Source organism: Agelaius phoeniceus, chromosome 36 (assembly GCF_051311805.1).
Source record: "Agelaius phoeniceus isolate bAgePho1 chromosome 36, bAgePho1.hap1, whole genome shotgun sequence".
NCBI lineage: Eukaryota > Metazoa > Chordata > Aves > Passeriformes > Icteridae > Agelaius > Agelaius phoeniceus.
The window spans coordinates 677671-690520 of record NC_135300.1 but is presented as its reverse complement, the minus strand read 5'-3'; the positions used below and the strand labels follow the sequence as shown (position 1 = coordinate 690520).

Sequence of the window (12850 nt, the reverse complement as noted above, 5' to 3'; positions counted from 1 at the left end):
GGGATAATTTGAATTTATTTTGATGTATTTGTATTTATTTTAGTGACATTTGTATTTATTTAGGATGATTTTTATTTATTTTGGGGTATTTGTATTTATTTTAGTGACATTTGTATTTATTTAGGATGATTTTTATTTATTTTGGGGTATTTGTATTTATTTTAGTGACATTTGTAATAATTTTAGGGAGGTTTTTATTTATTTTAGGGTGTATTTATTTAAAGGGGGGGTTTGTATTTATTTTAGGGAAATTTCTATTTATTCATAGAAGTTTGTATTAATTTGGGGGAAATTTCCATGAATTTTAGGCAGGTTTCAGTTCATTTTTAGACCTTTGCTGTTTCATTTGGAGCTTTCCATTTTTTGGGGTGCATTGATGGAAATCTGCATTGATTTGAGGGCAATGTTGATTTTTGGGGAGGGGGCTCAGAGGTGCTGGGGGGGGCAGAGCCCCCCCAAAATCTCAATAAAGGGGTGAAAGACCCTGAGTGCATTTGGGGTGTCCCTGGGGGAAAGGGGGGCTCGGAATCCCCAAAATTTGGCTCAGAATCCCCAAAATTTGGCTCAGAATCCCCAAAATTTGGCTCAGAATCCCCAAAATTTGGCTCAGAATCCCCCAAAATGGGTTCAGAGCCCCAAAATTTGGCTCAGAATCCCCAAAATTTGGCTCAGAATCCCCCAAAATGGGTTCAGAGCCCCCAAAAATGGGCCCAGAACCCCCAAAATGGGGTCAGACCCCCCAGAATGAGCTCAGAGCCCCCAAAAGGGCACAGAGACCCCAAAATTGGGGTCAGATCCTCCAAAAATGAGCCCAGACCCCCCAAAATTGGGGTCAGACCCCCCCAAAATGGTCCCAGATGCCCCAAATTCCCAAAAAAGGCCCCCCAAAATGGCCTCAGACGCCCCCAAAATCGTCCCGGAGCTCCCAAAATGGGCTCAGAATCCCCAAAATGGGCTCAGAATCCCCAAAATGGGTTTAGAACCCCCCAAAATGGGTTTAGAGACCCCAAAATGAGCTCAGCCCCCCCAAAATGGGCTCAGCCCCCCCAAATGAGGTCAAAACCTCCAAAATTTGTCCCAGGCCCCCCAAATTCCCAAAAAAGCCCCCCCAGAATGGGCTCAGACCCCCCAAAATTGGGGTCAGAATGGCCCAAAATGGGTTCAAAGCCCCCCAAAATGAGTCCAGACCCTCCCCAAAATTGTCCCAAATCCCCCAAAATGAGTCCAGACCCCCCAAAATCGTCCCAGACCCCCCAAAATTGTCCCAGACCCCCCAAAATGGTCCCAGACCCCAAAGAAGCCCCCCCAGCCTCGAGGTTGCTCCAAGGGTTTATTTTGGGGGGGGGTCCCGGGGTCAGAGCCTGCAACAGAAATGGGGGAGGGGGCGTCAGGGGGGTCCCCAAATTTCAGGGTCCCCAATTTGGGGTTCCCAATTTCAGGGTCCCCAATTTGGGGTTCCCAATTTGGGGTCCCCCCACTCACGTCACAGCCCTGAAGGATCTTTTCTCCACGTATTTCACCCGGTAGCGCCGCTTGAACCTGGGCAAAAACAAAAAAAAATGGGTCAGAAACACAAAAATTTGGGTCAGAAACACAAAAATTTGGGTTTTCCGTGAATTTGGGGATTTTTCTCAGAAATTTTGAGGGTTTTTTTCCATAAATTTTGGGATTTTTCTCCTAAATTCTGGGGTTTTTTCCTGTCTACTTTGAGGTTTCTTCCCCTGAATTTTTGGTTTTTCCCTTGAATTTTGGGGTTTTCTCCATGAATTTTAGGGGTTTTTCCCATAAATTTTAGGAATTTTGGGATTTTCTTTCTAAATTTTGAGGTTTTCTGTATAAATTTTGGGGTTTTTTCACCAAAATTTCATTTTTTCTGTGTCAACGTTGGGTTTTCCTGTCCCTATTTTGTGTTTTCCTGTCCCCATTTCATTTTTCCTGTCCCCATTTTGGTTTTTCCTCTCCCCATTTTGTGTTTCCCCCATTCTCAGTCACTCACTTCACCCAAATTTCATTTTTCCTGTGTCAATGTTGGGTTTTTCAGTGCCCCTTTTGGGTTTTTCTGTGTCAATGCTGGGTTTTCCTGTCCCCATTTTGGTTTTTCCCATCCCCATTTCATTTTTCCCGTCCCCATTTTGTGTTTTCCCATCCCCATTTCGTTTTTCCTGTCCCCCATTTGTGCTTTCCCCCATTTTGAGTCACTCACTTGGCCCAAATTCCATTGTTTCTGTCCCCATTTCATTTTTCCCCTCCCCATTTTGGTTTCCCCCATTTTGAGTCACTCACTTCACCCAAATTTCATTTTTCCTGAGTAAATATTTGGGTTTTCCTCTCCCCATTTGTTTTTTTCCCATCCCCATTTTGTGTTTCCCATCCCCATTTCATTGTTCCTCTCCCCATTTTGTGTTTTCCCCTCCCCATTTTGGTTTTTTCCCCTCCCCATTTTGGTTTCCCCCATCCTCAGTCACTCACTTGGCCCAAATTCCATTGTTTCTGTCCCCATTTCATTTTTCCTGTCCCCATTTGTGTTTTCCCCATTTTGAGTCACTCACTTGGCCCAAATTTAATTTTTCCCATCCCCATTTTGGTTTTTTCCCCTCCCCATTTTGTGTTTCCCCCATCCTCAGTCACTCACTTGGCCCAAATTCCATTTTTCCTCTCCCCATTTCATTTTTCCCGTCCCCATTTTGGTTTTTCCCCTCCCCATTTCATTTTTCCTGTCCCCATTTGTGTTTTCCCCATCCTCATCACTCACTTGGCCCTGAGCCGTGGCTCCAGGACGTTTCTCCTCTGGAGGCTCCTGAAGCGATCCCTGAGCAGGTTCCCCTGGGGCTGTGGAGTCAGAAAGCCCAGATCTGGTTCCATTTCCCATTTTCATTCTTTGGTTTCATTTTTTTATTTCCCATTTTCATTTCTTGGTTCCATTTCCCATTCTCATTTCTTGGTTCCATTGCCCATTTTCATTTCTTGGTTCCATTGCCCATTTTCATTTCTTGGTTCCATTGCCCATTTTCATTTCTTGGTTTCATTTCCCATTTTCATTTCCCATTTTCATTGCTCATTTTCATTTTTTGGTTTCATTTCCCATTTTCATTTTTTGGTTCCATTTCTCATTTTCATTTCCCATTTTCCTTTCCCATTTTCATTTCCCATTTTCATTTCCCATTTTCCTTTCCCATTTCCATTTCCCATTTTCCTTTCCCATTTTCATTTTTTGGTTCCATTTCCCATTTCCATTTCCCATTTTCATTTCCCATTTTCATTTTTTGGTTCCATTTCCCATTTTCATTTCCCATTTTCATTTCTTGGTTCCATTTCCCATTTTCCTTTCCCATTTTCATTTCCCATTCTCATTTCCCATTTCCATTTCCCATTTTCATTTCCCATTTCCATTTCCCATTTTCATTTTTTGGTTTCCTTTCCCATTTTCATTTTTTGGTTTCATTTCCCATTTTCCTTTCCCATTTTCATTTCCCATTTTCCTTTCCCATTTTCCTTTCCCATTTTCATTTCCCATTTTCATTTCTTGGTTCCATTTCCCATTTCCATTTCCCATTTCCATTTCCCATTTTCCTTTCCCATTTTCATTTTTTGGTTCCATTTCCCATTTTCATTTTTTGGTTCCATTTCCCATTCTCATTTCCCATTTTCCTTTCCCGGTTTCATTTCCCATTTTCCTTTCCCATTTTCATTTCCCATTTTCCTTTCCCATTTTTATTTTTTGGTTCCATTTCTCATTTTCCTTTCCCATTTTCCTTTCCCATTTTCCCTTCCCATTTTCCTTTCCCATTTCCATTTCCCATTTCCATTTCCCATTTCCATTTCCCATTTTCATTTCCCATTTCCATTTCCCATTTTCCTTTCCCATTTCCTTTCCCATTTTCCTTTCCCATTTTCCTTTCCTGGTTCCATTTCCCATTTTCCTTTCCCATTTCCATTTCCCACCACTTTGGGGTGTTTGGGCCCAGGTTTGGTTGCAGCAGCCTCAGCCTGGCTGGGGCCTCGTCCCCGTGACAAAGCCCCAGAGCCCGAAGCCTTCACAGAATTCCCAACCTGGGAACTCTCCCAGCGCAAGGATGGCTCTCGTCACCGGCTGCTGCACCCCAGAACAGGGATGGGGGAACAAACAGGATCCCCCCCCAAAAAAATGGGATTTAAAAAAAATAATTGGGATTTTTCACAAAAAAATGGGGATTTTTCCCCCCAAAAATTGGGATTTTTCCAAAAAAATTGAAATTTTTCACAAATAAATTGGGATTTTTTCCCCCAAAAATTGGGATTTAAAAAAAAAAAAAATTGGGATTTTTCCCAAAAAAATTGGGATTTTTCCCACAAAAATTGAGATTTTTTTCCCACCAAAATGAGATTTTTCTCCCCAAAAATGGGGATTTTCAACCCAAAAATAAGGATTTTTTTCCTAAAAAAAAATTGGGATTTTTCCCCAAAAAATTGAGATTTTTTTCCCACAAAAATGGGATTTTTCTCCCCAAAAAAAATTTTTTTTTCTCCCCAAAAAGATTTTTCCCCAAAAATTGGGGTTTTCTGCCCAAAAAATTGGATTTTTTTCCGCCCTAAAAATGGGCAATTCCCCTCAAAAATAAGAATTTTTTTCCCCTCCAGAATGGTGGTTTTTTCCCCCCCACAAAATTGAGATTTTTTTCCCACAAAAATGGGATTTTTCTCCCCAAAAATGGGGATTTTCACTCCAAAAATAAGGATTTTGTCTCTCAAAAAAAATTGAGATTTTTCCTCCAAAAAATGGAGATTTTCTCTCCCAAAAATAGAGATTTTTCCCTCCCAAAATGAGGGTTTTTTCCCCCAAAAAATTCAAGTTTTTCCCCCCAAAATGGGATTTTTTCCATCAAAAAATTGAGATTTTCCCCCCAGAAATGGGGATTTTTCCCCAATAAATGGGATATTTTTTTAACCAAAAATGGGATTTTCCCCCAGACCCACCCGGAGGCTCCTCAGGGACTCTGGGATTTCCTCGCTCAGCTGCACCTCAAGCTCGGGCTCCTCGTAGCTGCAAAGGCCCAAAATTGGGGGGTTTAGCCTCAAAAAGGGGGGGGGATCACCCCAAAATCCCACAAGGCCCAAAATTGGGGGTTTTAGCCTCAAAAAGGGGGGGGGATCACCCCAAAATCCCACAAGGCCCAAAATTGGGGGGTTTAGCCTCAAAAAGGGGGGGGGATCACCCCAAATCCTGCCCCCTATTTCCCACCCCAAATCCCCATTTCCCCCCTCTAAACTCCCAAATCCCCATTTCCCTCCCCAAATCCCCATTTTAACCTCCCCAAACCCCCATTTTCCTTCCCCAAACCCCATTTCCCCCCTCAATCCCCATTTTCCTTCCCCAAACCCCCTTTTCCCCATCCCAATTCCCTTTTGTCCCCCAAACCCCACCCCAAACCCCATTTTACCCCATTTCCCCCCATTTCTCCCCATTTCCCCCCATTCTCCCCCATTTTTCCCCCATTTCCCCCCCTTTCTCCCCCATTTATCCCCATTTCCCCCCATTTTTCCCCCATTTCTCCCCGTTCTCCCCCATTTTTCCCTGTTTTTCCCCCATTTTCCCCCATTTCCCCCCATTTTTCCCCATTCTCCCCCATTTCCACCCCATTCCCCCCCATTCTCTCCCCATTTCCCCCCATTCTCCCCCATTTTTCCCCTATTTCTCCCCCATTTCCCCCATTTTTCCCCCATTTCCCCCCATTTTTCCCCCATTCTCCCCCCGTTTTCCCCCCCATTTTTCCCCACTCCCCCCATTTTTCACCCATTCTCCCCCATTCTCCCCCATTTTCCCCCCATACCGGAGCCGTCCCAGCCGTTTCGGGGCCGTTTCCCGCAGTTTCCGCCTCTGCTCCCTCAGGAGGCGCCGGCGCCGCAGCTCCAGGTCCCGGAGCCGCAGGAGGCGCCGCAGGGAACGGAGCTGGAACAGCCCCTGGCGCCTCTGCAGGGCTGCACGGGCACGGGCACGGGCACCAGCCTGGGGGAAATCCCATAAAATCCATCATTGATCCTATAAACACATCACTGATCCCATAAACCCAGCCCTGATCCCATAAACCCATCATTGATCCCAGCCCAGGGCAGGGAACGGAGCTGGAACAGCCCCTGGCGCCTCTGCAGGGCCACGCGGGCACGGGCACGGGCACCAGCCTGGGGAAATCCCATAAAATCCATCATTGATCCTATCATTGACCCCATAAATCCATCATTGATCCTATAAACCCATCATTGATCCCATAAACCCATCATTGATCCCAGCCCAGGGCAGGGAACGGAGCTGGAACAGCCCCTGGCGCCTCTGCAGGGCTGCACGGGCACGGGCACGGGCACCGGCCTGGGGAAACCCCATAAAATCCATCATTGATCCTATAAATCCATCATTGATCCCATAAACACAGCCCTGATCCCATAGACCCAGCCCTGATCCATCATTGATCCCAGCCCAGGGCAGGGAACGGAGCTGGAACAGCCCCTGGCGCCTCTGCAGGGCCACGCGGGCACGGGCACGGGCACCAGCCTAGGGGAAATCCCATAAACACATCAGGGATCCCATAAACCCATCATTGATCCTATAAATATATCACTGATCCCATAAACCCATCATTGATTCAACCATTGATCCCATAAATCCATCACTGATCTCATAGACCCAGCCCTGATCCCATAAATCCATCATTGACCCCATCATTGATCCCATAAACCCAGCCCTGATCCCATAAATCCATCAGGGATCCATCCTGACCCCACTGATCCCTCCCTTGTCCCACTGCCCTCGGTCCCAATCCCGACCCCACTCCCAATCCTGACCCCACTCCCACTCCCCTCAATCCCAACCCCATTAAATCACGACCCCATTAAATCCCAATCCCAACCCCATTAAATCCCAATCCCATTAAATCCCAACCCCATTAAATCCCAACCCCATTAAATCCCAACCCCAATCCCATTAAATCCCAACCCCACTCCCACTCCTCACCTTCTCCCTCTGCTCCTTCTCCTTCCGCCGCTGTTTCTCCGTTTTCCGCCCGGGCTGTTCCCGTCTGTGCGGCCGCTCCCGCTCCTCATCCTCCTCCTGCTGCCCTTCCTCATCCTCCTCCTCCTCCTCCAGCAGCCCCTGCAGCTGCTCCCGCAGCACGGCCTCCTGGGGACCCCAAACCCACAGATCTGACCCCAAATTCTGGGGGCCAAGAACCCAAACCCCACAGTTCTGACCCCACCTTTGGGGGCCCAGACCCCAAATCCCACAGCTCTGACCCCACATTCTGGGGGCCAAGACCCCAGATTCCAGAGCTCAGACCCCAAATCCCAGAGCAAGGTCCCAAATTCCACAGCTCAGACCCCAAATTCCAGGGCTCAGACCCCAAATTCCAGAGCTCAGACCCCAAATTCCAGGGCTCAGACCCCAAATTCCGGGCCCAGACCCCAAATTCCAGAGCTCAGACCCCAAATTCTGGGCCCAGACCCCAAATTCCAGGGCCCAGACCCCAAATTCTGGGCTCAGACCCCAAATTCCAGAGCTCAGATCCCAAATTCTGGGCCCAGACCCCAAATTTTGGGGCTCATACCCCAAATCCGGGGTCCCAAGCCCCCAGTGGGGCTGTCCCCACCTGTCCCCACCTGCGAGGGCGGCTCCTCGGTGACCTTCAGCCTCCTCTCCACCTTCTCCTCCTCCCTCCTCCTCCTCAGCTCCACCTCCAGCGCCTTCCGCAGCAGATCCTGCAAAGGGGGCACCCCAAAAATACCCCAAAGTCCTGCTGGGAGCCCCAAAACCAGCCAAAAACTGACCAAAAACTGACCCCAAACCACCCTAAAACTGACCCCAAAACCAGCCAAAAACTGACCAAAAACTGCCCCAAACCACCCTAAAAACCACCCCAAAACTGACCCCAAAACCAACCAAAAACTGACCAAAAACTGACCCCAAACCACCCTAAAAACCACCCCAAAACCAGCCAAAAACTGACCAAAAACTGACCCCAAACCACCCCAAAAACCACCCCAAGAACTGACCCCAAACCACCCCAAAAACTACCCCAAAACCACCTCAAAATCTACCCCAAAACCACCCCAAAACCGACCAAAAACTGCCCCCAAACCTCAAAATCTACCCCAAAACCCCCCCGAGAAGCCCAAAACCCTTTTTAGACCCCAAACTCCCTCCCAGGAGCCCCCAAAACCCCCAGACCCCTTAAAAATCCCCTCATAGCCCCCCCAAATCCCCTCCTGCCCCCCCAAAAACCCCTCATACCCCACCCAAATCCCTTTGTGACCCCCCCAAATCCCCTCCTGACCCCTCAGAGCCCCCCAAAACCCCTCATAGCCTCCCCAAACCCCCTCATAGCCCCCCCAAAAACCCCTCATAGCCCCCCCAAAAACCCCTCCTGCCCCCCCAAAAACCCCTCATACCCCACCCAAATCCCTTTGTGACCCCCCCAAATCCCCTCCTGACCCCTCATAGCCCCCCCAAACCCCCCCAATCCCCTCTAAGAGCCCCCAGACCTGGTGCTCCTGGAAGGGGGGGTTGTAGGAGCCCCCCTGGCCGATGACCTCCACGGGGGGGAGGGGCGAGGGCCGGGCCTGCAGCCGGGGGGGGCGCTGGGAAAAAAGGGGGGAGGGGGGGGACCCCAAAATGAGACCCCGGCATTGGGGGGGAGGGGCTCCAAGGGGGGCTCGGAGGGGATTCTGGGGGTCCCAGGGGGATTCTGGGGGTCCCAGGGGGGTTTTGGGGGTCCCAGGGGGATTTTGGGGAGTTTTGGGGGTCTCAAGGAGATTTTTGGGGTGGTTTTGGGGGTCCTGCATGGATTTTAGGGGGTCTCAAAGGGGATTTTTGGGGGTCTCAGAGGTGGTTTGGGGACTCCTGAGAGGATTTTGGGGGTCCCAGGGTTGCTCTTGGGGGGTTTTGGGGGATCCTGGGGGGTCTCAAGGGGATTTTGGGGTGGTTTTGGGGGTCCTGGATGGATTTTTAGGGGTCCCGGGGGATTTTTGGGGGTCTCAGAGGTGGTTTGGGGAGCCCCATGGGGATTTTGGGGGAGCCCAATGGGGATTTTGGGGGGTCCCAGGGGGTTTTTGGGGTGATTTTGGGCGTCCCAAAGTGGTTTTGGGGGTCCCAAGGGGATTTTGGGAGGTCCCAGGGAAATCCTGGGGTGATTTTAAGGGTTCTCAGGGTGTTTTTGGGGTGCTTTGGGAGGTCCCAGGGGGATTTTGGGGGTGGTTTTGGGGGTCCCAGGGAGATTTTTGGGGCCCCAGGTGAATTTTGAGGGGTCCCAGGGGTGGTTTTGGGGTCCCCAGGGGTGTTTTTGGGGTTCCCAGGGGTGGTTTTGGGGGGTTTTGGGGGTTGCCAGGGTGGTTTTGGGGTGTTTTTGGGGTTCCTAGGGTACTTTGGGGGTCCCAGGGATTTTTTAGGGTGTTTTGGGGGGTCCCAGGGGTGTTTTTGGGGTGTTTTGGGGTCCCCAGGTTGTTTCTGGGCTGGTTTTGGGGTGTTTTTGGGGTCCCACCTGCACCCTGAGCCTCTTGGTCTGCTGCAGGTACCAGGGGTCCTGCCCGGCCAGGGGGGCGTCCAGGGGGTCTGGGGGGGCACAGGGACCTCAGCCAGGGGGGTCCCCAAAACGCCCCCAGCCCCAAAATCCACCCTGCAACCCCAAATCCCCCCCAAATCTGCTCCCAAGCCCAAAAATCCCCCCAAAATTGTAACAAACCCCCCAAATTGTAACAGCCCCCCCAAAATCCTCCCAAATTTTACCAAGCCCCCAAAAACTCCCCCAAAATCCCCCCGGATGGTCCCAAATCCCCCCAGATCCCCCCAAACTGTCCCAAACCCCCCCAAATCCCCCCATCCCCCTCTCACTCACTGTGCTGCCCCCAGATGGTCCCAAACCCCCCCAGATGGTCCCAAACCCCCCAAACCCCCCCTATCTCACTCACTGTGCTGCCCCCAGATGGTCCCAAATGCCCCCAAACCCCCCCAAACCCACCCAAACCCCCCAAATCCCCCCCTCTCACTCACTGTGCTGCCCCCAGATGGTCCCAAACCCCCCCAAATGGTCCCAAACCCCCCCAAACCCCCCAATTCCCCCCCTATCTCACTCACTGTGCTGCCCCCAGATGGTCCCAAATGCCCCCAAATCCCCCCAAACCCCCCAAATCCCCCCCATCTCACTCACTGTGCTGCCCCCAGATGGTCCCAAATCCCCCTATGCCCCCATCTCACTCACTGTGCTGCCCCCAGATGGTCCCAAATCCCCCCAAACCCCCCAAATCCCCCATCTCACTCACTGTGCTGCCCCCAGATGTCGTAGAAGGCCCGGTGGGGGTCGGAGCGCCCCAGCTCCGGGGGTTTTTGGGGGGCCGGGGGCTCCCCCCGGGCCAGGCGGGCCCTGAGGCGCCGCTCCCCCCTGGGGAAGATCCCGAGCGCCGCCCTCTGCTCCCAAAAACGGCGCCGCAGCCGCTCCTTGCGCCCGTTCGGAACCTGGTGGGCACCAATGCTGGGGGGGACCCCAAAAATGAGAGCCTGGGACCTGGGGAGGGGTCCTGGGGGGATCAACCCAAAAATCCCCACCCAAAAATGAGAGCCTGGGATTTGGGGAGGGGTCCTGGGGGGATCAATCCAGAAATCCCACCCAAAAATGAGAGCCTGGGATTTGGGGAGGGGTCCTAGGGGATCAACCCAAAAATCCCCACCCAAAAATGAGACCCTGAAATGTGGGGAGGGGTCCTGGGGGGATCAACCCAAAAATCCCCACCCAAAAATGAGAGCCTGGGATTTGGGGAGGGGTCCTAGGGGATCAACCCAAAAATCCCCACCCAAAAATGAGACCCTGAAATGTGGGGAGGGGTCCTGGGGGGGATCAACTCAAAATCCCCACCCAAAAATGAGAGCCTGGGATTTGGGGAGGGCTCCTGGGGGATCAACCCAAAATTCCCACCCAAAAATGAGAGCCTGAAATGTGGGGAGGGGTCCTGGGGGGATCAACCCAAAAATCCCCACCCAAAAATGAGACCCTGAAATCTGGGGAGGGGTCCTGGGGGAATTTGGGGGGAACTGGGGGGATTTGGGGGCCGGATTTGGGGGTCCTGGGGGGATTTGGGGGGTCCTAGGGGGATCAACCCAAAAATGAGACCCTGAAATCTGGGGAGGGGTCCTGGGGGGATTTGGGGGTCCCTGAGGGGGATTTGGGATGGGATTGACCCAAAAATCCCCACCCAAAAATGAGACCCCGGGATCTGGGGAAGGGTCCTGGGGGGATTTGGGAGATCCTGGATGACCCTGAGGGAGACTTGGGGAGTCCTGAGGGGGATTCAGGGGTCCCTGAGGGAAATTTGGGGGGTCCTGAGTCGATTTAAGGGACCCTGAGGGGGATTTGGGGGGTCCTGAGGGGATTTGGGGGATCCCAAGTGGATCTGGGGGTCCCTGAGGGGGATTTGGAGGGTCCTGAGGGGGATTTGTGGGTCCTGAGGGGGATTTGGGGAGTCCCAAAGGAATTTGGAGTCCCTGAGGGGATTTGGGGTCTCGGGGAGGATTTGGGGGGTGCCAAGGGGAATTTGGGAGATCTTGGAGGGGATTTTGGACCCCCCCCCAAACCCCACCCCCAGACCCCATTTTTGGGGTGAGGAGCCCCCCCCAAAGCCCCCAGACTCACTTTTTGGGGGGAGGCACCTTGGAGAGGGGCTGCAGCACCAGGTCCACGTGCAGGGGCTTCTGGGGGGGCTTCTTCTTCTTCAGGGACCGATCTGGGGGGGTCAGGGCACCCCAAAACCCTCAGAACTGGGTCAGGGTACCCCAAAATCCCAAAATCCGGGGGGGAGAAAAAATCTCACTTTTGGGGGTGGCCCCCTTGTCCAGGAAGAAAAGGTCCTCGTTGGGCTGCTCCGAGATCAGACCCCTGGAAAAGAGGTAAAAAATGAGAGATTTACACCAAAAAACGAGAGATTGACACCAAAATTAGAGATTTGCCTCAAAAAATGAGAGGTTCATCCAAAAAATGAGAGATTCACACCCAAATTAGAAGTTTCACCCTCACAAAATTAGATATTTGACCTAAAATTAGAAATTTCACCCCAAAGTTAAAGATTGACGCCAAAACTAGAAAGATTTAACGAGATTCACCTCGAAATACAAAAAATTTACACCAAAATTAGAAAAATTGTCCTCAAAATTAGAGATTTGCCCCCAAACCCCTCTGAGCTCACCAAAATCCCACCGAGAACCCCCCAAGTCCCTTCAGGACCCCCCAAACCCCCTCAGAACTCCCCGAAATCCCCTCAGTGTCCCCCCAAATCTCCTCAAGACCCCCCAAATCCCACTGAGACCTCTCCAAATCTCCTCAAGACCCGCCGAACCCGTCCGCTCACCCCGCCGCTCGCTCCTGCAGCCCCACATCCTCCAGGAAATCGCCGATTTCGCGGCCCAGCCTCGCCTCGGGCCCGCTCCAGCGTTTCCAGCCTTTCTTGCGGTTCCGCGGCCCCCGGGAACGGCGCCGGGAGGCGGCGGCGGCGCTGGCCGAGGCCGCGGGGTTGAAGGCGAGGAACGACTCGGCCGCCGCCATTTCGTGAGGGAGCCGCGTGAGGGCGGGAAGGAACCGGAAATTGCGTAAGGCGGCTTCCGGCCGGAAAAAGGGCGGGAAGCCACGGGAGCCGCCATTTTAGGGAGGGGTGACAAGGCGGCGCCGCCATCTTGGGAAGGTAGCGGAGTGGGGATGTGAACAAAAAACGGGTTTAAAATGCGTTAAAACCACGCCCGGATGTGCCTAAACCTCCCAAAATTGCCACGAGTCCTCCCAGATGTGCCCCAAGCCCCGCTCGAGACGTCCTCGAACACCTCGACGAGGAACGGCCTCGCCGCCATCTT

General features: G+C 51.8%; 1 protein-coding gene across 4 annotated transcripts; it reads right to left on the bottom strand.

Annotated features, from left to right (window-relative positions):
* Positions 1–1313: 1313 nt before the first annotated feature.
* Positions 1314–12594, bottom strand: NOP53 (NOP53 ribosome biogenesis factor). Of its 4 annotated transcripts, XM_077193023.1 has the most exons (14): positions 12355–12594; positions 11821–11885; positions 11643–11733; positions 10279–10487; positions 9501–9571; positions 8506–8601; positions 7624–7722; positions 6983–7147; positions 6486–6523; positions 5808–5945; positions 4954–5020; positions 2753–2829; positions 1483–1539; positions 1314–1361 (listed from the first exon to the last, which is right to left on the bottom strand). In XM_077193023.1, the coding sequence occupies exons 1-14, from the start codon at positions 12546–12548 to the stop codon at positions 1355–1357; spliced, it is 1374 nt and encodes a 457-aa protein (XP_077049138.1). In that variant the 5' UTR covers positions 12549–12594; the 3' UTR covers positions 1314–1354. The 4 variants fall into 4 exon arrangements, with proteins under 4 accessions (XP_077049138.1, XP_077049137.1, XP_077049139.1 ...); XM_077193022.1 differs by lacking the exon at positions 6486–6523 and having other exon boundaries at positions 5808–5983; XM_077193024.1 differs by lacking the exons at positions 6486–6523; positions 8506–8601 and having other exon boundaries at positions 5808–5983.
* Positions 12595–12850: the final 256 nt, after the last annotated feature.

Bases quoted from the DNA above. Each gene is read 5' to 3' on its own strand.
- NOP53 (XM_077193023.1), bottom strand. From the start codon at position 12,548: ATGGCGGCGGCCGAGTCGTTCCTCGCCTTCAACCCCGCGGCCTCGGCC. The intron at 11,734-11,820 runs GTGAGATTTTTT...TGACCCCCCCAG, and splicing joins CAAGGGGGCCACCCCCAAAA to ATCGGTCCCTGAAGAAGAAG. The intron at 9,572-10,278 runs GTGAGTGAGATG...GTGCCCCCCCAG, and splicing joins CGACATCTGGGGGCAGCACA to ACCCCCTGGACGCCCCCCTG.